This window comes from Theobroma cacao, chromosome 5 (genome assembly GCF_053813885.1).
Source record: "Theobroma cacao isolate CCN51 chromosome 5, ASM5381388v1, whole genome shotgun sequence".
In the NCBI taxonomy this organism is placed as follows: domain Eukaryota; kingdom Viridiplantae; phylum Streptophyta; class Magnoliopsida; order Malvales; family Malvaceae; genus Theobroma; species Theobroma cacao.
In genome coordinates, this window is record NC_142643.1 from 47351131 (window position 1) to 47379054 (window position 27924).

A 27924-nucleotide genomic window follows, 5' to 3' on the forward strand; every position below is an offset into this window, starting at 1 on the left:
AACTTTTAAATTTTGAAGATTGATGGGTCATCTTTAAGATAATAATCTCTCCTTTTGGATTCCATAAACCAAACAATCAAAGGCACGTATTGGTAAACAGAGCATCAAGAACACGAAACTAGGAATTAGAAAAGCCCGACATGAACTTCTTCCACATCAGAACCCATGAGATGGCCCATTCTTAAACCTTAAACTAATAATTGTTTAACAATATTGACCGAGGAAGAGGGTCAAAATCCAGCCTGGGCCTCAACCGCCAACCAGAACAGAGCACTTAACTACATATTAATGCATGAACCACCCACATGATTTGAGTCCACCGTAACCAACGCGTCATGAGAGTTACTTTCAACGATTTCATGAAACAAGCCACACAAAACTTGTTGAGAAAGTAATGGATCATTGGATCATTCCACTGCAAAGACTAGGAAAAGTCAATAGACCTGGAAAGAGTAGGCCATTCATATAAATGGCGTTTTAATATGCTCTACGGAATTCAATGTTGCCTTTGAGGTAATCGCAGTCTAAAACAAATGCCCATGAATGCCTAAAATTGGTTACAGAAGCAATCACCAGCAACAAATGTGATAAGCTGAAAAAGGGAAAAGATCTGCCTCTACTTTGATTCTGGAAAAAAGGCCCCAAGCTGGTGTAGTGTCAATGATGAATCATCTGATAATCCAGTGATCACGGACATGCTTGAAACCTCTCCTTCTGCAGCAATCATGACTATAACGCCTGATTACACGCAAATCACAACCAACCAAACATTAGTGAAAACCTTGTACAAGCCCATTTTTCGTAATTGGTGCATGGAATACGTGTTTTTGTATTAGCAGTGAGGTGTCAAATTTAAACTTGGAAGAAAGAAAAGGGTGCAGGATGAGCCACATCATGAAAGTTACATTCCAACTGCCAACAATATTGTTAAGACGGAACAAGTTGCCATCATTTGACAAGCAGGCGTGTTGTTGTTAACCAGTTACTAAGGTTTCAATCACACAATCACACCCCTTTCTGATACCTTCTCCCTCGCTCTTGCACACACAATCACTCCCATGCATCCATACAAACAAATACAAATATGTGTACAACACATTCAAGAACGTAGTCTCCTTAAGATAATAGACAGGTGCAATAGACTCACTGTCATGTTGTTACTGATTTTGGTAAATTGCAGAAATTTTGCAAATATAGGGATGCGATTTTAACAAAAATTCAGGATCATTTTGACTAGTTTATAAAGATTCAGGGACTAAATCCATACTTAAACAGCCAACCTAAAAGCCCATTGGCAAGTCTAGAGAAAGGTAGACCATGTTTTTAATTTCCCAAGCAAACCCCATGCAACAACATTGAGGTACAAATATGTACAAAGATGTTGAAGCATTTAGAGAGTCATTACCTGGGAAGCTGCAACCCATTTTCCATCAATCCAGTCCTGATGCAGCCTTAACTCAGAGTGTTTAAACTTCATTTTCTCATTTGTAGTCCTAAAGAAGACTTCATATTTTGAATCAGAAAGAACCTTAGAAACCAGACCCACCCACCAGCCATCATTGTAAAAAGCATCAACTTCATCAAGCTTTTTGAATCGATCAGCCACAACAATTTCTGGTGGACAAGGCCTAATGTGCAGGGTATCAAACTCTTCCTTTAAGAAATCAGTGTCATCTTCAGTTCTCAAGCTCTCATACTGAATTAGGTACCTGTCCTTCCCCATTGCTTTAACAATAGTTGCAGCAAACCAAGCACCTTCAAAACCATCTTCATCACTGGTCACCTCAACATGCGCTCCTTCACTAAACTTTTCCTCTGTTGTTATCTCGCCACACTCCAACTTCTCTCCACTCCCTGCTTTATCAGACTCTAACTTTTCTTCGGTTGCTGCATTGTCCCACTCCAGCTTCTCTTGAGTAACAGCTTTGTCAGACTCCAGCTTTCCTTCAATCACTTCTTTGTCAGAATTGTTTTCAATTATTGTGCTGTTAGATATCATCTCCTCAGTCTTTCCATTGTTAGGCTTCACTTCTTTTTCTTCTGATACTTTCTGCAGTTAAAAATGTGAAAAGATAAGGATGCACACACTACCTAAGACATTGGAAATCATAACCTAATAGGGAACATAAAAATAGCTTAGAAAAAATCGAATCTTCTAAACCTTATTTCTTAAAGGTATTGTTTAGGTCTGACATCCTGCTTCTTCCTCGAAATTTCCCCTTACCCTTCATTTTACAGCTTATTGAAACTAATCACCGGTATACACCCTTCCCCAACTGCTGTCCTAACCTTAACCTAGACATATGCACAACTACACACATGCAAAGAGAGAAAGATAGAGATAGACCTAACTCCTCTGTTTAGTCAATTATGCATCCATCAGCTGTTACTTACAAAGTACAAACAATCAACAACAGTAACAAATTCATATGATTGACTTCCAAGTTTATACATTCAATCATTGTCTCCATCATGAGTGCAGTTTGACATAATTGAGCAGCACTACCAGTTTCCTGAAACCAGCACCACTATCTAATAGCAGATTTATCAATGTTTGTATCAGCACATAATAGATTCAGATCCTCAAACGGACAAACTTTTCCTTCTATTATTCTTCAAACCAACAACAAACGTATGAAAACAACATAAGATGAACTATATAAACAGAACTCACATTTATAAACATTCTAAACAAGTATACACTCCAAGAAACAAATCAAAAATCATAATTTCTTGCATTTTCATCATCTTTACCTTGTACTTTCTATTCCAACAACCAAACAGATTAATAAAAACGCAAAGAAACAAGAAATACCCAAAAGAGCTTACCTCCTCTACTTGCTCATCTTCCTCCAATGGTGGCTTCCAAGACCCATTAATCCACTCTCTATGAAGCCTCAGCTGATCCTCTCCAAACTCCAACTGCTCTTTTGACCTCTTAAAGTAAACATGAAACTTTCCATTCTCCAACTCCTTCGTGATCATCCCTTCCCACCAGCCGTCATGGTGATAAGCATCCACCTCTTCACCGAACTTGAACTTCCTTGCTCTTTCTCGGGGGGCCAGAGGGCGTAAATCCGCTGCGTTGATGGTCTCCTTCAAGGGTTTAGTCCCGGCCTCGTCTTGGAAAAGGTGGGTGTATTCGACCAAAAACTTGTTGGGGTTTCTTTTAGAGACACGCTTGATGATCGTGCCGATGTACCACGATCCTCGGAATCCAGGGTCGTTGGAACTGATCTCCACCTGGGAACCTGGTTCCAGGCCCGGGAATGCCGGATCTTCGGTGGCGGGGGCTGTGGTGGGCTTTCGTTTCGGTGGCATTCCTTTTCTGGGGGCTGAGAGAAATGGGTTCTCTTGGGCCTTTTTGGCGGGAGTGAGAGACAGACAGACGGGGAATCAGGAATGTCAAGTGGTTACTGACGTCGATCACTTGCGAGTTACCAAGAACTATTGACTTTCGAATTAAGAAGGTTTTTATGTTCTACTTTCTTTTGCTTTCAACTTTTTATGTACAAATTTTTTTCCCATTATTTCACTGTGCAAAGTTCTTAGATTAGTTGCTTGTGAGTTATTCGGACTCGAGATTTGTTCATTATCAAGACAAGCTCGAGTTCTAGCTACTAGAGTACCCAGTTAAACATTTTTAATACTCGTTTCGAGTGATTCGACAGCCCAGATTGTGTGTCAGTGTATCAATAGGTAAGTAAACAGAAGAAATTCAGTAATATATAAATTAATGGAAAAATCAATAAGCCATAATCAAAAAGAGATTAAAAACAAGAATCAAATAACCAACACATACAAGGACCATAGGAATGGTCAATGACAAGGTTTCCTCAACCAGATCTCCTTCTCTTCTTTGATTTATTTGAATGAGATCTTACATTCTTCTTTGACATATTCTTTGGTTTTTGCTTCTTGCTCTGCTGTCTGCTGCCCGGCTGCTCTTCACTGCCATCTTCCTCAGTAGATGGGGAGTCACTCAAAGATGCATCTTCATCTGAACTAAGTACTAAGTCTTCCACAATATCTTCATCTACCTCTTGTTCCATCTTTCTCTTCTTTTTCTTCTTCTTCTTCACCTCCTCTTTAGGAAGCTTGGCCCTGTTGGACGACATTGGTTTCAGAAAGAAAAAACAAAATACACAATCATGGATAGGAAAGAAATTGAGTGCACGAGTGCATGTATATCTTTTTGCACAAATGTGCGTGTGAGAGAGAGAGGGGGAGGAAGAGATGTAAATATGACGATCCATACTTGATATCACCTCCAGGTAACCAGGAGGAACTAAAAACAGAAGCACCGTCCTCATCCTCATCCTTGTTCCTGATATCATCTTCTTCATCACTAGCTGGTATCCGATCAAGCTTACTCCCAAAGACAGCAGACTTTTCACCCACGAGAACACTGAAAATACATGCATGCTACGTAAACTAGGTGTCTTTAACACAATTACAATATATATAGGGATGCACTCAATGAAAGAGCAAGATCATAAACCTGGATTCCATCATTGAATCATTTCTTTGTTGTGCTCTTTGGCGCAGAGTTACAACATATTGTGAGAGAGGACTAGTCCCCACCTTCTTTTCATCCTATGATCAACAAAAAGCTTAGTAAATCTTCATGATACCAAATCTATGTAAACTGAAGCTGTCAACGGATCACAAGCTTAAACATCATCATGCAGCTCACAAGCTTAAACAGGATAAAGGCAAGAGCATACAATGGAAAAATTAAGAAATAATAATTCCACAGACCTCAAGAAAAGAAGTTGCTGCTTGATCATTTGGTAGAAATGTAATTGATGCACGCCTTTTATTAGTAAACTCAGTATTAGCCTCAATCTGATGTGAAAGACATGACACAATCAGTAGCATGCACCCCAAAAATTAGCAACATGTAAAGAAGCATGCTTATAAATAACAGATTCACAAACCTAACGTGGAATTCTTTTTCCATAAATCCAATTTTGAGACATCTCCAGCACATGGAGGACACAAATGATAATCAATCTAAAGGATGTACCTGACGAATAAGATGCCTCATTTCTTTGCGGAATCTTTCAACTTTAGTAGATTTGCAGAAGGAACGCAACCTCTGAGCTGGAATAAAAGACAATTCAAAGAAAGCAACAGAATAGCTCCATTGAGCTAAATGTTCAGCAAGCTCTTCAACCACAGAAATTACACATGCCTCCTGAAAGGCTCGTGTCTTCAGAATGGGCTTGCTTACCTGAAACAGAAAATTGTCTAATTTTACACAGGAATAGAGCTGCTTTCTATAAATTGGAATAAAATAAACCATGTTTCAAAAATACCTTCAGTGTCGTACGCAAATCAACAGCTTTGCCAACACCACCAGTGGGAGGTCTATTTAATTCTTTCATCTCCAGCATGTCCAAAAGAAGCATAGAAACAGGAATAAAATTACCAGTAGACGCAGCAATCCGGTTAAGCATTCTAACACACCTCAATCTGAGCGAAAAATATCGAGCAGTTGGAACTAGACGGGCAACCCCAGATATAATTTGGGTCAATGGATAAGCAAGGGGTTTAAAATCAGCTTCTGAGCTGTAGGCACAAATAGCTCCAGTCCAAAGTTCAAGACAGTTCATAAACTTCCACTCATAAACCTTTCGGAATGCTTCCTGCAATTTGAGACATGGGCATTGTTCAGGCAAAACAAAAACGGTACAAACACCAAAAAACTGCAAAAAAGAAAATGGGTTGCACATGATCTTCCACTATATCACAAGATTTAGACTCAAAGACACAGATGATAAATAATTAATTACAGAAGTAAACTTTTATAAGCAAAAAAGTGTGAATGATGCCTTAGTTTTCATATTGAGTGCATCCCGCAGAAGCATTGCCAATTGTCGGATGAAAACAAATGCATGTTGATATGCAGTTGGAAGGTCCACTCGAATAAGTTCTATGACACAATTGGCAAGAAACTGGATGTGCTGCAATTTTACTGCATTCATGAAGTGGCAGTTCAAAACATAGGCCTTGTATATCCCTCTGATACATTCATCTAGGCAATCAGATCCTAGGCGAACGCAAAGATCTCTAAGAAATAGAAAGGAGACAACAGGCAGAGCACCGCCTCCTGTACCCCAAAAGTGAAGTGCGACCTGGAAAAAAAAAAGGAAAATCTTATATCTTACTTACCACATTATTTAAAACAAAAAAAAAAAACCAATTAAGGAACAAGCAGTCACTGCAATCACTACCAACTCATGACCATGTTCTATATTCCTCAAACATTGAAAGACAATATCCTCCACGTAGGAACAAATTAAACCTCGAATGATCCTAACTGATAAACTAATTTCTTACACACAGGCTATAGAAAGTACAAAAGGGTTCCACATTCCAACTGCTAATGTTGCTGGTTCAAGACTGCAGGTCCACGACCACAAGTGGACCATAAACAAGCAATAACTGCAAAAAAATAATTGACTTCGAAAAAAAAAAATTCTATATAGCTTCCTCCATACCTTAATGTATTTCCTCAAAAGGCTTGGAAAAGCAGCCAAAAATATAGATGAATATTGGAGACGCCGTAAAGTGAATGATATCATTTTCGTGTCAGTCATTTGGTTCAAAACGTGTAAGGCATTTCCAAGATATGACTTCACTAAGTGGTTGTAGCTCTTCCATTGTTTTGTGTTCATTAGCTCATTTATGGTCTCTTTCTTTCCACCAGAAGCAGGAAGTTTCAACAATTTGCGGAGAACTCTATCCATTTCAGATAGTGTAAACAACATTATCTTGTTAAATACACTGCTGGACATGACACTAAACTTTGCTGATGAGTCGTTCCCAGTATCATCACCGTAGTGACAAGCAGTCCTGAAAGCTCTCATAAGAGAACGAACCGCACTTAGTTTTCCATCCTCTCGAATTGAATTACACCAAGAATCAACCATTGCAGTAGTTATAACATTTTTGGACGGTTTCTCCCCCTCCTCAGCGATACCATGCTCATGAGTCTCATCGCCCAACTGGGTTTCTGGATCTTCCATGTCAACATCAACGTCATCCTACAAAAGATTGAAACAATTGAAATTGCACCTGTAATTTATGCAGCCATTTGAAACAAACAAAAACTTGAACATAATTTTCGTAACTTACATCAACATCCTCATCATCAAACGTAAGAAGGTCTTTGCCATGTTGTTGCAAATACTGATAGAACTCTGGGTCCTGTAAAACCAATAAAAGAAAAGATAAAATCTTTCGCAATGAGCCAAAGAAAGATAGAAAGAAGAAGAATTTAAGACAAAAATCCAGAAACCCAAAACATAAAAAACATAGAACAAAAGAAGAAACCTTTTTCTGAAGCCTTTCAAGCTGCTCTTTATGTTCTTTAGCTGCACTCTGAGATATTGACATTGTTTTACTTTTCTTGCCCTTTTCTCCCATTTCATCTAACACCAAAAAGTTGAAACCTTTACTGCTTGCGAGCTTGACTAACTCGACGCCGGTGTTTGGGTGTTTCGCCGGTGGCGAGAAAGATTACCCACCGGCTTTTTTATGCTCCGGCTGGGCTACTCTGTTGGCTTAGGGCTTTTCTTTTTTTTTTTTTATGTGGGGGTCAAGGCCTTTAGGGTTTAAGGGAGTGTCTGATTTTCCACTTTTAACCCCATAAACCGGTTTCAATGGCCACGTGGCGTTTGCCCATTTAAGTTGAAATATGCTTAGTTCGGGCCTGAGATTGAAGTAAGTACAAAGTCCTTAACTTCATATGTTCATCAAGTAAAAATTTGCACTTGATGGAATCAGAATCCATTATTGAATCAAAATGGAAGATCATATATTTCTTCCAGATAGTATTGGTACAAGATGAATCACTATTTCCTTAGCAATTTGTTGAAAAAATGGTTCCAAGGGAGTACAAAATTTTGGTCTCCAATTCAGTTTCCAAGCCAGTTGTGGTTCAGTCTCCTTTCTTTCAGCAGTAGTTTCTTGGTTTCCTTCTCTTTCCTGGATTTAAGCTCAGCACAAATGGCCCTCTTCTCCAGAAAGAATCCTGCTGCAAAGGAAAATTTTCAAAGCTTACAATTCTACCCAACTTAGGGCTATTCACATAGAACCAGATAATCATTCAGGATAACAAGCTCTTCTACTGCTCTTCAAGTCCCATCTTCAGGATCATGAATCAAACAATCTAAATCAGGCATATATCCAGCTTCTTTCATATGTACAATCAGCAACTCTAAAACCTCATACACCCACTCTGTGCGAGACCCAACCTTATCACCAACAACAAAGCTGTAAACCTGATTTCTTACCTCAATCCAGCTCCTCCCTGCCTCTTTTCTACTCCCTGTCCTTCTCATCAGCTTTCTCATTCTTGCAAATTCCCCCCACTTGCCCTCAGCAGCATAGATGTTTGACAACATCACATAAGCCCCCACCTTATTTGGCCTCAAATCCAATACCTTCAAAGCTGCTAATTTGCCCAAATTTGGGAGCTTATGTGCCTTACAAGCACCAAGAAGTGCACCCCAAACAGATTCATCAGGCTTAAATGGCATGCTCCCGATCAGTTGATAAGCCTCCTCAACTCTCCCAGCACGGCCTAGCAAATCGACAACACACCCATAAATCTCCTGATCAGGGGTAATGTTATAATTACTCATTGATTCAAAACACCTCAAGCCTTCATCTACAAGTCCGACATGGCTGCAAGCACTCAGAACTGCCATAAAAACTATCCTGTCAGGTCTAATTCCAGACCTGACCATCTCATCAAACAACTCAACAGCCTGTTTCCCGTATCCATGTGCCCCATAACCAATCATCATAGAAGTCCAAGAGACCAAATTTCTTTCAGACATTTCACTAAAAATTTTGCGTGAGTCAGCTATGCTTCCACACTTGGCATACATGTCAATTAGGGCATTAGCCAGCACCAAGTTCCCTTGGAGACCTCTGCGAACAATGCCTCCATGAACCTGTTGCCCGCAATTCAAAACTGCTAAATTTGCACAGGCAGCAGTAATACTGGTAAATGTGAAGCTATTTGGACTAAAACCCTCTGATTCCATTTGTGAGAATACATTCAAGGACTCTTTAGAATCTTGTCTTTCATAACCAGCAATCAAGGTGTTCCATGTGATCAAATTTTTTTCAGTCATCTCACGGAAGTATTCATTTGCCTCGGATAAAAAACCACACCTACAATACATGTCTAGTATAGAATTCATGACAGGAAGATTAGAACCAAGCCCGTTTTTAATGATGGCTGCATGTATTTGCCTGCCAAAAGTATGTGAGCCTATTGTAGCACAAGCTCTAACCGCAATTGAAAAACTATGGGGATTCAACTCTGCTTCCTCCTGTTCACCAAAGAATGAAAAAACATTAACCAAAATAATTTCATGGCATACTATTTCAAACCCAAAATAATATGGTTGTTTGACATGACCGAGAGAGCACATTTGTATATACAATAAATGCTGGATAACATACAATCTTGAGAACTGAAACTACCAAGGTAAATTATAAAATGTCTAATACTACATATAAAACAAGGGAAGTTTCCATAATATCATGCTTGTTTTGAACGACATACCAGTAGCATTTCTCTGAAGACTTGAAGTCCACCATAGCCATCACCTCTATGAGTGTATCCAGTGATCAAAGTAGTCCAAGTGACCATATTTTTCTCCTTCATATCTCTAAAAACCGAGCATGCATCCTCCATGCTAACACAACACGTAGCATACATGTCCATAAGTGCATTATCAACGTACAAAGAACCCTCCAAGCCATGCTTTACAGCCACCCCATGAACCAAACCTCCACAGGCAAGACATTGCATGGATTTGCAAGCCTTCAACACACTAGATAAGGTAAAAGCATTGGGTTTCACCCCATTATTTACCATCTCGCAAAACACAGTCCAGGCATGGACTTGATGGTCGCATGAAGTGTAGCCAGCAATCATGGCCGTCCACATAACCACGTCTCTATCAGGCATTTCATCGAACAGCACACGTGCATCGTTAATCAAGCCCTTCTCAAAGAAGGACTTGATGACGTTTGTGGCTAATATGGCAGGCCCTTTGGCTCCTTTGGATAGGTTGGTATAGGGTATCTTTGTCCAGGTAGAGTGGCTTTGGACCCATTGAAGGGAGTTGTGTTTGATGGTAAATGGAGCTATTTTCCTAGCAGTGTACATTATCTAGTAACCATAGACCGCAAGGCTTCATGTTCTATTAGTGTTTGAATCATTTTGTCACGAGTTGCACTATGTGGTCTTGCCAAGTGCCAACACCTATGTGGATCTTATATATTGATCTTTTAATTTATTAAATATGAAGAAAAGTAAATAATAAAATACAAGGAAAAACAAATAATTTAAACAACACGATAAACGTAAAAATATCTCCATAACATATTGATTATTTAATTTATAAATACGAAAAAAAAACTATTAATTTTAGTAGCACGATAAACCCAAAGATAGCCAATAGTTAGAACTCGTAACTTCTATCTTAAAGCCAATATAGGGAAGAAAAATGAATATGTTGCTGTACTGCCTTCTGATAATGAAAATTGTTAAACAATATACAGTGCAATAACCCTGGGACAAGCCATGATATGTAAGTTCAGGCTCTGTTGATCCCACCCATTTACATTTTCAATGCCTATCAACTTCTCTGGTTGATCCAACAAATAACATGTGTAACTATGCTACACTAGTCTGTACTACAAACCTGTATGTTGAACTTTTTAAGGTTTGAAAATTGCTTATCAGACTCTTATTACACTACCCTATAACTCCTGGCTGTACAGTTCAAAGGCTCTCTTGCCTTCAAAAGAATGGTTTTCAATTACACAAGTATCTGAGATTTAGCAGCACCACGAGAGCATTTCTTCCGGCCGCTTTTGCTAAGTGCACAAACACAGATCTCAAGAAGCTCATAGTCCTCCTCCCAGAACAACAAGGAAGCCATCTCTGGATTCTCCAACATCAATCTTGAGGTCAGGAAACCAGCAATGGTCCATGTCTGGTAAAGTCGAGATTGCTTTCCAATAAACTTCCCAGCTCGGGTGTCATAATATTCAGGCCAACGATCTATTGCAAGCCTTTTCTCTGCCAAAGAAACTGCCTTCTGGGCTAGTTCTAATCTGCCCATCTTGATGCATGCCAAAGTAAACTGAAAGAGTAATATAAGATTTAGATTGAGTTTAACTGCATGAAATAATTCAAGGTATTCAAACACGCCTCACACGGCAAAGTTGCATTTTTAAAACAAAACCAAATATGAAGTAATCTCCAAAAGATTAGAGGCCATTCTTGACAAAGGCCATGCCAAACTCCATGAAAATTCAACTTACCTGCCAAAGAAGTGTTGGCCAAGATCCACCATTATGATAGGACCAAGGGCTGCACAAGTTCATTAAGCACACAGTGTCAGTAGATAATACATTAAAAGATATCTAGATATATATATATATATATATATATATATATATATATATATATATATATATATAAAGAGAGAGAGAGAGAGAGAGAGAGAGAGTCTTCATAATAAGGCCAAGGCGCTCACGTATTCTTCGGGTCACAGCCAGTAATTATGCGCCACTCCTCATTCTCCACTGCAGGATAGCATATCTTGAGAGGCATTTGCCCCACAATATCATCCCATTTGGCTTCGATTAAATTCAGAATAGCTTCATTCTGTTTTGGAGTACCCAGTGATGAAACAACGGACCAGAGATTCCCAAGCGTGAAGAACCTAAAATCCATGTGAGCTGGCTGTAGATTGCCAAGTAGATACCCACCTTCTCCAGGTATCCAGTCCATAAGCCATGAAGGAATTTGTTCGGGATAAATATTGAACTTGTTGATAGCATCCAAGGAGTACTCTTCAGTTTTATAACGGTAAATCTCATTGATTTTTTTCATGTCAACCCAATAATATTCTCTGATGTGGAATGATAGTGCACTGAGTCTATTGTTGATGGCCCTCACCAAATTCTTTGAACCATCATTTACTGTGAGCATCTCACGAGAGCAACGTAGAGCAGCATAAAACAAAGCCTGTAGATCAAGCATGTGACCGGTTAAGGGAACCAAAGATTAAGCAGGCAAAATAAAACAGAAATAAGAGACAACAATTTCAACAGAGCAAGACAAAAGCCTCTGTTATAAAATGAGGCAGGGTCCAACACCTTGTGGGAAGAGAGATAACGAGCAAGAAATCAAAAACAATTATGGTCTACAAAATTAGTATAGCATCCTTTTATGAGGTAACAGAGATAAAATGGCAACCTAACTCATTGAAATTAGGTCACATCAGCAATGCAAAGCAACTTTGTTTGATGTTGTTGCTGGGAAATTTGAAAAATTTCAAACAAATGAACTCACTTGGATCTCAAGGGGATGACCATGAATACCCATCCTTCTGTCTATCATGCAGGATCCATCGGTGACTAACAGAGACGGAAACATATCAAATCCATCAGCTAAACACAAATTGAGGATTAGTTTTATTCCTGTTTGAACATCCACTCTCTCTTGCAATGCATAATCACCAGTGATCTTCCCGTATGCCCTCAACAATATAATCCACCACAATCCTATCAACAAAGTCAGTTCAATAAACTCAGCCACTTTTATCTGATGTTCTTGTAGAGCAAGAACTTTTAAAAAAAAAAAATCACTTCTGAAGAAGCAGAGGCACATGAAAATTGCTAAGCATGAACAGCTCAGCATCCTCATTTCCTAAAACTAGCAAGCTGTTGTAGTAAAAGGTCGACAAAGTTGCAATATACTAACCAGAGTCCACTGGTGCAACACGACCAATAGCTGACTCACCAAAATCCGGATCTAGCACTTCCTCAAACTTATTATCATCAAGAGGTACAGTTCTAACCTTAAAGCTCGCCGGCATCAAACCCTGTCCGGGACTATAGCAGTCAACAGTTTTCTCCCAACTCTAGACCCAAAACAACATAAAGGTTTGTCAAGTACCAAATAGATAATTTTGCCAGTCTGATCAGTAGAAAGGTTAATCTACATAGCAAAACACACAAAAACCTCCGCATTGCATGTGGATGTGTCTCAAGCTCCCAGCATATGCAAAAGAGGTATCAAATTGAGCTCAAACAAGGAATCTAAAGGCACGATATACTGTCTTTATGGTGAATATGTGCATTGCATTTGTTTCACACGAGGTGAAGAAAGATTCTCCTTAATGGGCGCATGAAACATGCATTAAGAACTTTAAAGAAGAACATGAAAAGAAAAAAGGAATCTAGCTACGTCCAAAAAAAATTAAGAAAGACATGTCTTGAATTGCTTAACAGACAGTTAGAAAAACCATTGAAACTGAAACATCCTAGGATGAACTTTCCTAGCATTTGATTTTTCATAACATTAAGGAGAATATGTACAAATATATATATACCTGCAACTGCAAGGTATGGAGGAGAAAATTCTTGACAATCTCTCCTTCACCTTTAAGCAAGAAAGCCAAAGCCGAAGGCACAAAATCACGAATGAAAACCTGATCATAATTCAAAGGCAGCTTATCAGCCGGATCATTTGCAGCCACTGTACCAACAGGGGTTCCACAATATGTTACAACTGCACCTCTCAACAAATTCCATGCCTCCTTTTCGATGTCGATCTCAACTGAAATTCCAGCTTTTCCCTCCTCCAAACCCACCCTAATATTATTCACGTTGTTTTCATCTTCAGTGAGAGGGACTTGATCTCCTCCTACAATGCTCTCATCCTTGTCAATCCTTTCAACAACAAGTGGCTTCACATTAATGCCGTCTTGCACAAAAATTCTCTCGAAATTCTTGTCGTTTACGCGGGTTTCAACCGATGTTGAGAGATCCCTTACCCTCGATGCTACCCTGGCTTCAACAGAGACACGGTAAGGCCTTGAAACCGCCCTGGGTTGGGCAAAACCTGAACTTGGTAAGCAATACAACCTCTGGGTATTGTTGAGAATGCGTTGAAAGCCTAAGAATCGAGAAGGGTAGGCGTGGAATTGAGAGTTTTGATTGAATATCAACAGAATAGCCTTGCTCTTGCAGGTAAGCTTTTCTTCACAGCAAGGGGGATTAAACGAATACCTGAGCCCCAAAAACGATGCGTTTCTGAGGCTCAGGACCCTCGAAGGAAGCTTCATGGTGGATTTGCTGAGGATATTGATGGCGTTCATAATCAACGACTGAAACTACAACGATATGGACATAGAGAAGAACAAAGCACGAATTCCTTCTTCCTTCTTCCTTCTTCTATGAAAGGGATTGAAAACTAACGATGGGGTTCTTATCCTTTCCTTTTCTGGAGGACATGAGATTCCGAGACACAGATTTCTGTCCTTGCTTGACAGGTGAGAATGGTCTCCCAAGTCATGGAAGAAGACACAGAGAAACAGAACAGGATGAAACGAAACCCACAGGAAAACGCTTTCTATATATAGTAGGCCTCCCCATTGCTATTTTCCTTCTTTTCTTTTTTTATTTATTTCCAATAAACAAAAATTATCTTGAAATATCTTTACTTTTTGTAATTCTCAACAAAATTACAAAGACATTTTTATCAAAAATTTTTAGCCATAAATTTCTGATCTATTTTTATTTTATTTATTTATTTATTCAGACTTTTTACCAAAGATTTTAGTATGATGTCCAAAATTAAAAATCCCTTTTTTTATTAATCTATTTTTGGAAATATTGCGCTTATCTATGCCCCAAATAGAAAACGATTAGAGCACGTGACCGGTTTGCTCGGAAAAAATCAATATTTCAAAAGTAGAGGAAGGTAATGTTGGTGACGTGTATACAATTAAGACACATAATTTGGTATATTAAATACATCATATTTTATTTAATTCATATATAATATATTTATTTATTTTTTATTAATTACATTATTATATTAATTTTTTTTATACTCAAAGTTCGCGCCTAATTACCCTATTAAATTTTACATTGTTATGTCAATTATATAATATGATTTGCTTTATTTGTTCCGTAAATATATCAATAAATCACATTCTATATGCGTTTATAAATTTTAAATTTTAATCCGTTTATAATTACATCATATTATAATTGTTAATATTTTAAATAAAGATGACGACACCGAAAAATATCGACTCCTTTTCCTGTACCTCATGGAAAAATATTTACATTTTTTCCACCATTTAAATTTTGCCAAGTGTCATTTGAAAATGGTCTGAGGTTGCATCGGTGCGGACTTTTTCTTGCTTCGCCTCATCAACCAGCAATGACAAGTGTACAATATGGGAAGATGCCACGTGGAACATTGAATAGGGAAAATTTGAACTTTTGTTGACTAAAGTAGATTTGCCACGGTGGCAACTAAAGCACAGCCAAGTGTGCAAAAAGGGCAGACGGACAAATTGGAATGGATAGGTTTGATCCCACCATCACGAATTTCAATTCTTACGTGTCAATGATGGACTCCCATTTGGCATTTTGTGATGTACTTATCCTAATCCTTTTGCACACGTGTAATTCATGTGAATTTTATGTTTACTAGCAATGGCAATAAATGAATGATTTTATTAATATTTTTATTTTTTTAAGCATTTACTAAATCCGATCTTTTGTTGTAATCAAGTTCAAATCAAATAATTTACTTTCTCTTGATTTTGAAAAAAGTGTTAAAATCTCATTTTTTATTTATTTTTAACAAAGTTTCGAATTGATTTGTGTAGAGATAAACATTTAGTCAATTCAATTAATTTCATTTTACAATTTTAAGAATCGAATTAATCAAACTCTCATAATAAATAATCAAAATCAATCAAATTATAATGAAAATAAAATATAATGAAAACCAATTTTTTTCGATAAATCCAATCAGTTATTTTGGTTTCAATAAGTTATTTTTGATTAATAAGATTTATATGTATTAAAATATATTATTAATAATTGATTTTTTGATTAATTTGATTGTAGATTTAATCATAAAAAATAGATCCAAATAATTGAATAATTTATTGTTCTTAACCGATTAATATTAACATAATAAAAGTAATTCAAATTAAGCGAATTTAATTAATTTTGATCAATTATTTCAAATTGAGGAACCAAAGAAAAGATGTTGAACCGAATAACACTGTGATATCCAATTTAATGATTGAACCATTCGTGAACTGCCACGTATGTATCACAATGTTATTGACCCACATCTGATCTACGCCAAACTCTATCCTTTCGTTCCCGCTGCCAGTCATGCGCGCTATCGGAAAATGGCTACCATACTTGACTCGCTCTTACCCCCGAGTCGACCCACCCTTCCCACTCGCCTTTCTACGCCATTCCCTTCTTCTTCTTCTTGTATCAGCACTCGCAAAACCCAAAAGGTAAACCATTTCCACACTGGTCCCTCCCCCCACCATTGTCATTAGTCTCATTGCTTATGTAATTTCTTTCATTTCGTTGATAAATTTTTAGCTACTGATGTGTTTGGCTATGTAAATTTCCGACTTTTTTAGCGTTTAAATGTAGAGAATACATGAAAAAGAGTGAAAAGAAAGCATCTTTGAGTTGTTTTGCCGGGTGGGTCATTGTAGGAATCTTAGGTATGTTTAAAAGAAGAGAACATTCAGTGTAGTCATATGATAGAAGATTAGTTTAAGAAAGAGAAAATTCCTTTGTGATTATTGCACTTGGAAAGGAGGGGGGTAGGAGATAGGTTGTGTTGGATAGGGACAAAAAGGCATCAATTTTGATTTTGATGAGGTGACTGATTAGGAAAAGTACCCCCCATTTCCTTTGGAGATGTTGAATTATGCAGTTTCTCAGGCAAATGTTCTTGGTTCTCTTTTCGGTTACAAACTCACACATTCACACTGCTTTCAAATGCAGATGGAAATGGTTCTAGGCTTGTGCATGTGCTGAGCAATTTTTGTTGTTATCAAATGCTTAGCATTTTCACCATCAGTTCCCATGACAATATTTTTTCTTTTTTCTATTATATAATCAGACTAAAGCTTTTGCACTCCCAAGGAGGAATGCAATGGCCTTGATCTTGTCAAGTTGTATCTTCTCAGAAGTTGGTTTGCATGATTTTGCATTTGCTCAACCATCTGTTGGGTTAAGGGAATACATAGATACTTTTGATGGCTATTCATTCAAGTACCCTCAGAACTGGATTCAAGTTCGAGGTGCTGGAGCAGATATATTCTTCAGGGACCCTTATGTTCTTGATGAAAATCTCTCTGTGGAGATGTCCTCCCCTTCATCCTCCAGGTATAAGACTGTTGAAGACTTGGGTCCTCCACAAGAAGCTGGAAAGAAAGTGCTGAAGCAGTACTTGACAGAGTTCATGTCAACAAGGCTTGGTGTGAGGCGTGAATCAAATATTCTTTCCACATCCTCAAGAGTTGCTGATGATGGGAAGCTATATTATCAAGTTGAGGTGAGTCAGTTTGTGTTGGAAGTAGGTAATATCAAACTAGGTTCTACTGAGGGAGGTGACTACCATCTTTTCATCACACATAATCTGCATTTTCCTTTCTCTGATTATATGTATTGAATTCTGTTTTCCTTAGGTAAACATAAAGTCATATGCAAACACCAATGAACTGGCTGTTATGCCACAAGATAGAGTTCCTCGATTGGAATGGAACCGGCGCTACCTTTCAGTTCTTGGAGTTGAAAACAATAGGTTGTATGAGTTGAGATTACAAACACCAGAAAATGTATTTGTAGAAGAAGAAAATGATCTGCGCCAAGTCATGGATTCTTTTAGGGTAAACAAGGTGACTAGCTGATCAGTTCTTTTGACTTGAGGATTTTCCATGGGATGAGGTGTTTATTCTTGTTTTGTTACACTTTCTGTCATTTTTTTTGCAAAACAAGTAAACATTTTGCAACCTTTGATTGTAGTCTAACAATGTTGTTGAATCTGTCTATCATTTCCCCGATTCATTGTACTGGAGCTATTTCTCATTGTAGCAGTTGTATATCCTTTCAATCTTCTTGTCCATGTTGATGGCTCCTCAAAATATCATATTCAGAAGCACAAAAAGAAATCATTAAGTCCTTATAGTGCTAAAGAAAAAGGACTTTTGACAGTATGAGTTCCCATTTCATATGAAATACAGCAGTTTCTGAATTAGCAACAATGAAGTGATTGCAGCAATTGAGCCGCATCAGAACACTGATAAACAAGCCCCTCAACAACTCATCTTGATAAAAATATTCAAAATTATGACCTCACTTCAAATTCCCCTGCTCGTGTCAGAGCTCTGAAACCTTTGTACAGACGATTTGGTACAGTCCTTAGATCCAGTTTATCTATTTGCAAGCCAGATAGGGCAACACCCATAATCCTAAAACCCACTCGAAATGTGGGAAAAACATGAAGCCGATCCAATTCTGACTCAAGCACTAATGTGCCAGACAATGATGGAGCTTTATCCTTTGGAATCCGATTAATTGACCAAGAGCAGATCTGCAGAGGCATGTCAAAAACAAATAATGAGATACAGCTCTAGATAATCTGCTATTAGTGTCTACCAATTGTACTGATCACTGTCATGTGCTAAATCGATGTATAAGTTTCATGTCAAGTTCAGAAAGTAGTTGATACCTTGTTGCTGAGGATGTTTACAGTTCCATGATTTGAAGTCAAATCAGCCGATAAAATGCAAGGAGGTAGTTGAAACTGCACAGTTATTGAGTCGACTGTCTTTCCAGGATCATTTCTTATGCCAACCAACACATTAACACGGCATTTCCCAGCATCTGATGTTAGCTGTGGCTTTACGTATATGGGAGTACTCTTCAACTTTTTAACTCTACATAGAAGTGAGAATATTTTTCAGTTAATTTTCAGCGACCTTCAGTTGAAGATTACCAGAAGGTACAATGTATGAGACAGAGAGAGAGAACCTATAACTCATTAGCTTAAACTCTCTGTCAGGAGGTACAAATGACAAAATTTGATGGGATTCCCAAGGTCGAAAGCGAACACAGGGATGAAATCTCACATCATCCAGAATGGATGGGTTTGCAAAAGAAAGTGTCAAATCCGGAAGACCTGAGAGATGGGAGTTTACTTGAACTTCACCGTAGATTTCACATTTGACCAACACCCCATCCCTAACCAGTACATGCAAAAGAAAATAGCTCAAGACGTTGAGTATAAAACCATGCAATATATATAAACAAGAGAGACTTTCAACTATTGCACATTAACTTATAACCTAAACTGGAAAGACCAATGTTAATATGAAGGAAACTTTTAGCCAGATCAGAGAATTGACCTGTTTATAACTGCGTCCATTTCTTCAACAAGATCAACATAAACTTCATTGTTTGCATATTTTGGATCTGCTGCCCTCCATGGAACGCAAGACCCTGTTGCACCAGGAAGGGTATCACTTACATTGGAACTATTACCAGTCACCACGCTCAAAACTTTGCTGACAATATTTGGTGGAGCTATCATCTCTCTCAGAATGTTTGGTTCAGTTGTGAGAGGGAAGCCATTGTCTATCATCTCATCCAGAAGCTGCAACAAGTATGCTGGTTCAGTTCAATTTGAGCAACATTTGGGAGTTCATGAATCATGAGCACATTTCACCCAGTGATAAACAGGCACATAGAAGAAACAGACCATAATTTGACAGACTACTTTGCTGTGCATTAGACAATAATTTTCCTAGTCCCATAGGTGAATGCTACAATTAAAGTTCACATAAATTCATCTTAGCAATGCATCTACTTGAAAGACCAAGCCACTTCGATTGCCTTCTGCAAAATTCCAAAAAGCACATAACAGATAGTTACAAATACCTCATAAACAATTACAAAGTTATCTTTTATCACATCTTCATTCAGGCCACCAAGATAATCTGAGAGGACATCCGCTACTCTGCAGAGGAACTAGAATTCAAGTGGTTAAATGTCAAGAACTTCAATTTGTTCAATGCATACACAAACACAACAAAGGTTTATAACTCTAACATATTTACCTCAATTCCCATCAAAGGTGGCATTTCAACTTGGGTGCAAGCTAAAAAGGTAATCCCCTCTCGAACAACTTGGAAAAGATAGTGAGTTGGTGAAGCAATCACTGGCTGTGACTAATAAACAAATAGCAATCCAAGATTAAAAATGTGAGAAGAAAATCCAAAACAAGGAAAACAACTAAACCAACTGGACTGATTTACCAAAGAAATATAGAGAAGAGTAGAGGGTATTGAACGTAGCTAGAAATTGGAAAATAAAATAAACCCAGAGATCAAACTTGTATAAAAAAAAATGAAGATTGTAAAGAAACAAGCATAGGAAGCTGAATTGGCTATAAAACTGGAAAACAAAGAAGACCCAGGAATTGAAAAGTGAACAAATTTGTAGGTAATAGGGAAAATTAATGAGAAATAGCAAATAGGATACCTTGAAAGCGTCACCTTGAGAAATAGCATGATCCCAAAACCAATCACATATTGATCTGTCAACGCGATGCCCTGTTAGCTGTTTCTCTAGCATCACCTCTCTGCCATACACAAAGATCCATGGCAAATTATATATTCAATCTCACTTTTATTTTTTTTTTTCATTTAATTGCAACCCAAATGCAACTGAAGTTGAAAGATCGAAGGAAGTTGAAAGGAAGAAGCTTTGAATTGAAAAGCTCTTACGTACCCAGAATCCGATAGGAGAAATATACACTGCAACATGTCTGGATGTCTCTGCCCCCTGTCTCTCTTTGTTTCCAGCAAGTAAGTAATTCTGTATTATCCCCAGCTGAACCCGGGTATGATAGGAAGCAATTTTTATTACTACTTGCTATTATTACAGTGCAGTATTTATCAGATTCCTTTCAGTTTTTACTTTGGGATTATATTTTACTGTTTGAAAAGCCATTTCTTTTCTTAAGTAAAGTTTTTTTTTCTCTTTTAAGAGAAAAGATCTGCCTTTATTCTTTTTTCTGCTGAAGAGAAAAACTGAAAAACATTCACTACGAATTTTATATGATAATGTAAAATTAAGTCCACACTGTTGTCTGTTTTTTTCTTAATTATAGAATGGAGCGGCTGGTGTCTGGTTTATCTTCTTAAAAAGGGCTACCAGGAACAGAACATAAAGTCTCACTGTCTTTATCAAGTTCATGTTTGAACAAGTGACAATTCGAGTTAATCCAATTGCTCATAGTTCACCTGCATAGATTTGTTCCATTGGCAGCATTCAACCATTTAATTTACGATATGATCACAGAGAGAGAGAGAGAGAGAGAGAGGGAATGGAAAATGTTGTTAGCATCTTTGATACCTAGGGAGGAGAAGTTGAAAGAATTGAAATCAATAACAAAACATCCCAGTGAAGAATGTGAGTCATGAATACAGGCCAGTAAAAATGTACTTAGTACGTGAAAGATGATTGTTTGTAACAGACTTCTTCTCTGAGCGATTCATTATACAAAGCATTATAGGTACCATAAAATACATTTGATTTGCAACCCCAGTTCACAAAAATGGGCAATTCAAATACTAGTCGTTTTGTATGTGCCAGACTTCTCAACATCTCCTCTACAAGTACATTTCTTCCATCTCATTCTTGTATTTTCCTATCGAATTTTTCAGACAACGCTAAATGCTGATTGTATAGTGGAAGAAACTCTCGAAGCAATGGTCTGGGAGGCAAACTGTTGAATCTGCTTCTTGGCATCTGAAAGGAGGACCAAACAATATCTTATTGTTAATTTACAGAGTGAAAAGGAAGCTTAAATCCAGGCAGAAAGGAAACAACTTAATTAGGGATGGAAACATTGCAAATTCTGTTGCATCCTAAATCCCAATTTTCCCAATATTTTACCCACAGTGGGCCTCATGGTGCAAACTTTGAACTCAACACCTATAATCTTAATAATCTTTTAAAAAATTGAGATCATCATGTTATCCGTAGGAAAAGTTATCATAATTTGCTCAAGGAAACAGTATCCAATGTACAAGCCACAACAAGCTATCTAGACATCCAAAATATACCATCGTGAACCTATCTTGCATCACAAACAATGGACATAGACTTGGAACATCTTGTCTCAACTTAAACTTGTCTTGACATCATAAACTATTTTAGATTAGTCATAATTAACTTATTAATCAGCATTCCATTTCCTTGTCTCAATGTGATGGCAATACCTATAAATTTTAGTGAAAAAGTAACATACAAGAATTCCAGAATGAATAAAATAGCTAGACTAAGGCAAAAAGTTATACTAGATATCACATTGAACCAAGCATTGTTTATCATAATTATCAAACAAACCTTTGCGACATTTGGTGAAGCCAACAATATTTGCAATGCTGAGAGTCAAACAAACTCCAACAACAAGGAGATAATCAGCTTGAAACCTTATGAGAGAGAATATTCCAAGCACAATCCAAGCAACCGCCTGATAAATTAAATAATGAAGTAAGGACTTTGATCATTTGAGACATAACTATATCAGTTATACTAAGGCAAGGGATAGACTTACTGAAAGGTAAAGGGTCCACCAAAACAGCCATGAATCCTTCTTGTTCATCCGGGACAATGACTAAAGTAGACAACAACAACAACTGAGAGACTTGGTAATGTTATATCACAGAGTATATATATGGTTTGATTAAGGGAAACACTCACCTCTTGATCAAGACATTCAAATCTCCACACACTCTCACCAAGATCATTAATTTCATTCCACCACCTCAAACCAACTAATATACGTCCACTAACATTCTTAACCACCCAAAAATCAAGAGCAGAAAGAAGAACAGTCACCACAAAAATTACCACAAAGTTGTCGAAAAAGAGAGCAGAAAGAATGTAAAAGGCCAATGCTCCAGCCTGCAGGCAACAAGATACTAAACATCAGCACTGAATTGGGCATATAAATCAGATTCACCAGATCAAGATGATTCGACGCACAAAACAATTTACCTTGAAGAGAACATGAAAGAAACACGTCTTGGGGTTGGCATAATTTTCACCTGGAGGCTGCAAAAAGGAGTAAATTTAGATCATCAGAAAGACTCAAACAAGCACTCTAAGCCCCCATATATACAGTTGGCTATTATTAACATTTCCGTCTAATCTTCATGTTCCAAACAATTATAAAAGGCCAATAAACACTGACAAGTCCATTTAAGCCTCTCCAATTCAGTATCTTGCTTCAACCAAATTATTGAAGCAACGGAAAGTTGAAATTTTTGCAGGCCAAAGTTCGATATTGGGATCTACTATGAACAATCAAGAATTGTTTACCAAAATTGATTTACAAAAGGTCAGGTTTTTTCTGCTTTATCATCAACCAAATAAAAGGGTATGCTTCAATAATCGAAGCACCCCCAGAAGACTCAGATCTACCGTAAATCTGATAAACTATCAAAAACAGAAAAAAAAATAAAGGGAGAAAGAGAGATGGATCAAATCACCTGACTAAAATCCATTCTGGGAAGTTGCAAGAGTTTGATGGGCTTTCAAATTTCGGTTGAATTTGCAGGGATCCAATATAAAAATTGAATCTTTTCCTTGTTAGAGACCAAAGAGAGATTTGGCTTTTTACAGGGAAACCTTTTCCTGCTTCTGTTTTGGTATTCTTCGTAGATCCAGCTAAAATAAGGTTTATTTATGAAAGGAGGTCCCTAATATATGAGGAATTACTAAGATTTACCCCTCTCAATACTCGACTCTTCTATTTACCAACCACCCAATGGAAAAGCTTATCTACTAGTCTTTATTTATATTTATTTTATTATTTTCTCCATTTAATATAAAAATACATTTTTTTTATTATGAAAAATTGAATTCAGATTATCAAATAGTAATTCATCATTTATTCCAATTGTGGCATGCATCTCAATATTTGTTCATGTATTTTTATTGAAGGGGATGGTATATGAATGAGTAGTTTTCTTCTTGCAAAACGTTTGCCAAAATTATCATTTAAACTTAATTTATAAGGACAAAAAACATTGTATTTGTCATTAAAATGATTGATGCTTCTTCCTAATGGCATTCAAGACAAGATGGGTTTTCTTTTTTGGGCTTAGGGACATGGGGCAAGAACATTGGCTTTGACCATGAGTTTAGTTTACCATCTGGCCTCAAGTCCTTGGGCTTGGACTCCGGCACTGCCCAGAGTTGAGAAACAAGAAAGGTGTTTAGCCCAAAACCAAAAGTGTTGAGTTGGGGTCATTTGTCTTTGTGCTGTGTCCCTTTGTCTTGCAATGCAACGCAAGGATTGTGGGGGTGATACTCCAACTGAATGAAAGGCTGTGGATGTAACCAAAGTGAGGTGGGACATTGTCTTATCCTGATTGTTTGTCAGAATGAGAGAGGGCCAGAGAACAAAAGCTGAATTATACCAATATATTTCAAATTTCAGTTACAACTTACAACCGCAATCTCTCAAAAAAAAAAAAAAAAAGGCAAGGGAAGAAAGGTTCAGAGAGAGGCAGGCAGCATGTCGAAGCTGGTGGTGTTTCAGCCCACAAAGCAGCCTTCCATCTCCCTCCTCCCTTCCTCTCTCTCTGACTTCAGTGGCACCAAACTCTGTCAATTCCAGGTCCTTTCTCTTTCTCTCTTTCTGATTAAGAAACATGCTTATAACCAAACTGGAGGGACTTGCAATCTGTTTATAGCCTAGCTAGTTAGTTGCATTCTATGCATATTGGAATTGTTTTAGAGCATTTGGTGTCTCTTTTTTCATATAAGGTTGCCAGGAACAAGACTGATTGGATTAACCTATGATTTTTGTATTATACAACATTCTTTGTCTGAGTCATTACTTGCTATCCTGGAACATACAGAAGACAAATTGCTGCCTGAACAATGGATCTTTGCAGAGCTATATAGCAATATAGCTTAGTAACAACTACTCTCTTGTTCTTTTCATTTCGAGGGCGCAAACAAGATCTATTTCTTGACATTTAATAGTTTTCTATGCCTGGTTGCAGTACAAAAGAAAGGTATGGCAGCCAAAAGGAGCATTGCATGTTGCAGCAGCTAGCACCAAGAAAATTCTTGTAATGGGAGGCACCCGGTTCATTGGTATATTTTTGTCAAGACTCCTTGTGAAAGAGGGACATCAGGTATTAATGTTCTTTCATGACATTCTTTTTCTTTGCCTGTTGCATTTTTTATTCTATTTACAGCTGTTTGCATCAGGTATTAATGAAGGCTAATCCTTTGGCAGGTTACTTTGTTTACCAGAGGTAAAGCGCCAATTACCCAACAATTGCCTGGTGAACCAGACAGTGAGTACTCCGATTTCAAATCCAAGGTATTGTCACTCACTGATAATATGCCTTAAAAAAAGTTTCAAAATTATGCTCTGTGTAGAGAGTCTGCTTCTCAACTGCACTGGTGTTTTAATTTCCTTTCTAATCCTGATTTGCTAGATCTTGCATTTGAAAGGAGATAGAAAGGACTTTGAATTTGTGAAATCCAGTCTCTCTGCTGAAGGTTTCGATGTGGTCTATGATATAAATGGTAATGTAGATTTTTATTTGTCCACTCTTTCCACAGGGATAGAACTGTTCATCAATATATCACAAAACATACTTTTTGTTTCAAGTAGAGAATATTTCTTGCTACAATTTTCAGGACGAGAGGCAGATGAAGTTGAACCCATACTGGATGCACTCCCAAATCTAGAACAGTAAGCCCTAAAACCAGTCCATTGAAATAGATATTACTAGTTATAACGTACTATCAAAAGAATAATTGCTTAAATTGAAGAAACGGCTCTATGACTGTATAAAATTCGCTACCAGGGATTGATTTATTGTTTGTCAGCAACTAAAAGGATCAGTTTATATGCCTACAAAATGGGGTCGACCTGTTAATCAGTTCAAGAAGTTTCAATGTCTTAAATTATGATACACTCAGAAACTATACCATATTCTTCATACCTGGTAACCGCTGTTTTATAAAGTTCTGAAGTTCTGCTAATTCTCAGGTACATATACTGCTCCTCAGCTGGTGTCTACCTCAAATCTGATCTTTTACCACATTGTGAGGTAGGATTGTGAATTGCCGTTAATGTTTCTATTGACCTGTACTTTACTGGTCAATTCAGGATGCCAGATTTTAATGCAATGTGATGATAAAGAGGGGAAAAAACCTTCATAAAATTCTCTCTCTCTCTCTTCCATACTCTTCTAATATGTTGGTGCCCTGGTGATAGACTGATGCTGTTGATCCAAAGAGTAGGCACAAGGGAAAGCTTAACACAGAGAACTTACTGGCTTCCAGGGGTGTTAATTGGACTTCTTTAAGGCCAGTCTACATATATGGACCTTTGAATTACAATCCTGTTGAAGAATGGTTCTTTCACCGTCTGAAAGCAGGTCGCCCTATTCCAATTCCCAACTCTGGAGTACAAATAACCCAACTTGGTCATGTAAAGGTTAGTGAAACTGCAAGCATGCTGGTCACCGCGTAATTTGTAGTTAGATGGCACATGGATTCTTATATCTGTTTCAGAAAAGTCATATATCTATCTAGTTCTCCAAGTTACTTCTGGTGCACGTAGCCAAAATCTAATATATTTGTTCTATAAAGTTTCTGTCTGATAAGCAATTTATATTATTTTTATCCCTTGCAATATCGAGTGAGAATGATGTACCATAGTCATGGAACTCCAGGACTTGGCCAAGGCTTTCATCCAGGTTCTTGGTAATGAAAAAGCCAGCAAGCAGGTATTCAACATTTCGGGAGAAAAGTATGTCACTTTTGATGGATTAGCAAGGGCATGTGCCAAGGTAATTCTAAACAGATATTTTTGCTGAATTGTTAAGAATACATGACAATAGATTGAAGTCCAATGAATACTACTTACTGAATTTGTTGTTCTCCACCCAGGCTGCTGGATTTCCTGAGCCTGAGATTGTTCACTACAACCCCAAGGAGTTTGACTTCGGTAAAAAGAAGGCATTCCCATTCCGTGATCAGGCAAGTCTTGACAGAAATTTCGTTCACATAACTTCTAGAAAAGTACCGCAAATAAATTAATTTAAGCCTTTGCATGAAAAGGAAATTGAAAGAATAAGGCTCCATTTGACCGGATGGAGTTTATGTTCCTGCAGAAACGTCAACTCGTGTGAGATCAGCTTGTTTGAAAATTTCTTCTGGCGAACCATTCTCAGATATGCCTGTTTTTCTAATTTACCAAATGGCAAATTTTCTACCTGCATTGTTACAAGAGTAGAGACTTTTCATTGCAAATATCTCGCCATAGTCACAGCAGAAACTGTTTAACTTTTCTTTTTCCTAAAAAGAATAGACCCCAGGCCGCAACTTTCTTTTGAAACAGTGGTGACTTGACAGAACCAGCTTCTTTGTCCGTTATAGTTATAACGGCAAAGTCGGCTGCCAGGTTTACATCAGAGTTCTACTAGGTTTACATTTTCCTAAGAGTGGTAGATCCTCCAAGTGTTGTGAAATTCCTGATAGATTTAGCTTCTCAATAAGAAAGGCTGCAGAACAAGTTACATTGAGGAACTAGTTTTAATAACATCATCATCACCTTGTCCATTTTCCTGTTCTGCAGCATTTCTTTGCATCAATTGAAAAGGCAAAGCACGTGCTCGGATGGGAACCTGAGTTTGACCTGGTGGAAGGACTTGCAGACTCGTATAACCTAGATTTTGGCAGGGGAACATACAGGAAGGAGGCTGATTTCTCAACCGATGACATGATTCTTGGCAAAACCCTTGTGCTCCAGTCATAGGATTATTCATCTCATCGCTGTATAAAATTTTGCCTTGTCATTTTCTCCGTTAAGTTTCCCCTCAAGTTCATATAGAAAATGTTTGAATGATATTGTTTTCCATCAATTTGGAATGTGGAATTGTAGCAATCCAAGTTGTATCAGTTCTTTTCTGGCAACTAAGGCTATCATTT

General features: G+C 37.7%; 8 protein-coding genes across 10 annotated transcripts; 2 read left to right on the forward strand and 6 right to left on the reverse strand.

The window, feature by feature from the left end:
- Positions 1-380: 380 nt before the first annotated feature.
- On the reverse strand, positions 381-3591 carry LOC18600597 (agenet domain-containing protein). Its single transcript, XM_007031132.3, has 3 exons — positions 2830-3591; positions 1406-2050; positions 381-738 (listed from the first exon to the last, which is right to left on the reverse strand). Exons 1-3 carry the CDS (start codon positions 3319-3321, stop codon positions 730-732), a joined length of 1146 nt encoding a protein of 381 aa, XP_007031194.3. The 5' UTR covers positions 3322-3591; the 3' UTR covers positions 381-729.
- Positions 3592-3704: 113 nt separating this feature from the next.
- Positions 3705-7576, reverse strand: LOC18600598 (Noc2p family). The gene is made up of 10 exons (XM_007031133.3): positions 7342-7576; positions 7144-7215; positions 6507-7052; positions 5838-6140; positions 5322-5651; positions 5030-5236; positions 4762-4848; positions 4502-4596; positions 4259-4408; positions 3705-4104 (listed from the first exon to the last, which is right to left on the reverse strand). Exons 1-10 carry the CDS (start codon positions 7432-7434, stop codon positions 3837-3839), a joined length of 2151 nt encoding a protein of 716 aa, XP_007031195.3. The 5' UTR covers positions 7435-7576; the 3' UTR covers positions 3705-3836.
- A 205-nt stretch (positions 7577-7781) lies between these two features.
- PGN (Tetratricopeptide repeat (TPR)-like superfamily protein) lies at positions 7782-10412 on the reverse strand. Its single transcript, XM_007031138.3, has 2 exons — positions 9590-10412; positions 7782-9353 (listed from the first exon to the last, which is right to left on the reverse strand). Exons 1-2 carry the CDS (start codon positions 10196-10198, stop codon positions 8145-8147), a joined length of 1818 nt encoding a protein of 605 aa, XP_007031200.3. The 5' UTR covers positions 10199-10412; the 3' UTR covers positions 7782-8144.
- A 114-nt stretch (positions 10413-10526) lies between these two features.
- On the reverse strand, positions 10527-14448 carry A/N-INVA (Plant neutral invertase family protein). Of its 2 annotated transcripts, XM_007031139.3 has the most exons (6): positions 13440-14447; positions 12809-12968; positions 12398-12609; positions 11577-12070; positions 11362-11410; positions 10527-11180 (listed from the first exon to the last, which is right to left on the reverse strand). In XM_007031139.3, the coding sequence occupies exons 1-6, from the start codon at positions 14205-14207 to the stop codon at positions 10854-10856; spliced, it is 2010 nt and encodes a 669-aa protein (XP_007031201.3). In that variant the 5' UTR covers positions 14208-14447; the 3' UTR covers positions 10527-10853. The 2 variants fall into 2 exon arrangements, with proteins under 2 accessions (XP_007031201.3, XP_088662664.1); XM_088806538.1 differs by lacking the exons at positions 12398-12609; positions 12809-12968 and having other exon boundaries at positions 13440-14448.
- Positions 14449-16220: 1772 nt separating this feature from the next.
- PPD1 (Photosystem II reaction center PsbP family protein) lies at positions 16221-17969 on the forward strand. The gene is made up of 3 exons (XM_007031141.3): positions 16221-16385; positions 17009-17443; positions 17577-17969. The coding sequence occupies exons 1-3, from the start codon at positions 16272-16274 to the stop codon at positions 17796-17798; spliced, it is 771 nt and encodes a 256-aa protein (XP_007031203.2). The 5' UTR covers positions 16221-16271; the 3' UTR covers positions 17799-17969.
- A 124-nt stretch (positions 17970-18093) lies between these two features.
- On the reverse strand, positions 18094-20874 carry ZIP4 (Clathrin adaptor complexes medium subunit family protein). Of its 2 annotated transcripts, XM_007031143.3 has the most exons (8): positions 20680-20866; positions 20431-20530; positions 20007-20117; positions 19828-19917; positions 19296-19543; positions 18922-19131; positions 18620-18827; positions 18094-18481 (listed from the first exon to the last, which is right to left on the reverse strand). In XM_007031143.3, the coding sequence occupies exons 1-8, from the start codon at positions 20712-20714 to the stop codon at positions 18236-18238; spliced, it is 1248 nt and encodes a 415-aa protein (XP_007031205.3). In that variant the 5' UTR covers positions 20715-20866; the 3' UTR covers positions 18094-18235. The 2 variants fall into 2 exon arrangements, with proteins under 2 accessions (XP_007031205.3, XP_007031206.3); XM_007031144.3 differs by lacking the exon at positions 18922-19131 and having other exon boundaries at positions 20680-20874.
- Positions 20875-21320: 446 nt separating this feature from the next.
- On the reverse strand, positions 21321-23730 carry LOC18600603 (golgi apparatus membrane protein-like protein ECHIDNA protein). Its single transcript, XM_007031145.3, has 6 exons — positions 23451-23730; positions 22957-23013; positions 22660-22863; positions 22514-22573; positions 22303-22429; positions 21321-21702 (listed from the first exon to the last, which is right to left on the reverse strand). The coding sequence occupies exons 1-6, from the start codon at positions 23463-23465 to the stop codon at positions 21614-21616; spliced, it is 552 nt and encodes a 183-aa protein (XP_007031207.1). The 5' UTR covers positions 23466-23730; the 3' UTR covers positions 21321-21613.
- Positions 23731-24394: 664 nt separating this feature from the next.
- On the forward strand, positions 24395-27909 carry CRB (chloroplast RNA binding protein). Its single transcript, XM_007031147.3, has 10 exons — positions 24395-24583; positions 24975-25109; positions 25214-25300; positions 25419-25509; positions 25624-25678; positions 25979-26039; positions 26207-26428; positions 26667-26783; positions 26884-26973; positions 27572-27909. Exons 1-10 carry the CDS (start codon positions 24482-24484, stop codon positions 27749-27751), a joined length of 1140 nt encoding a protein of 379 aa, XP_007031209.3. The 5' UTR covers positions 24395-24481; the 3' UTR covers positions 27752-27909.
- The last annotated feature ends 15 nt before the right edge of the window (positions 27910-27924 follow it).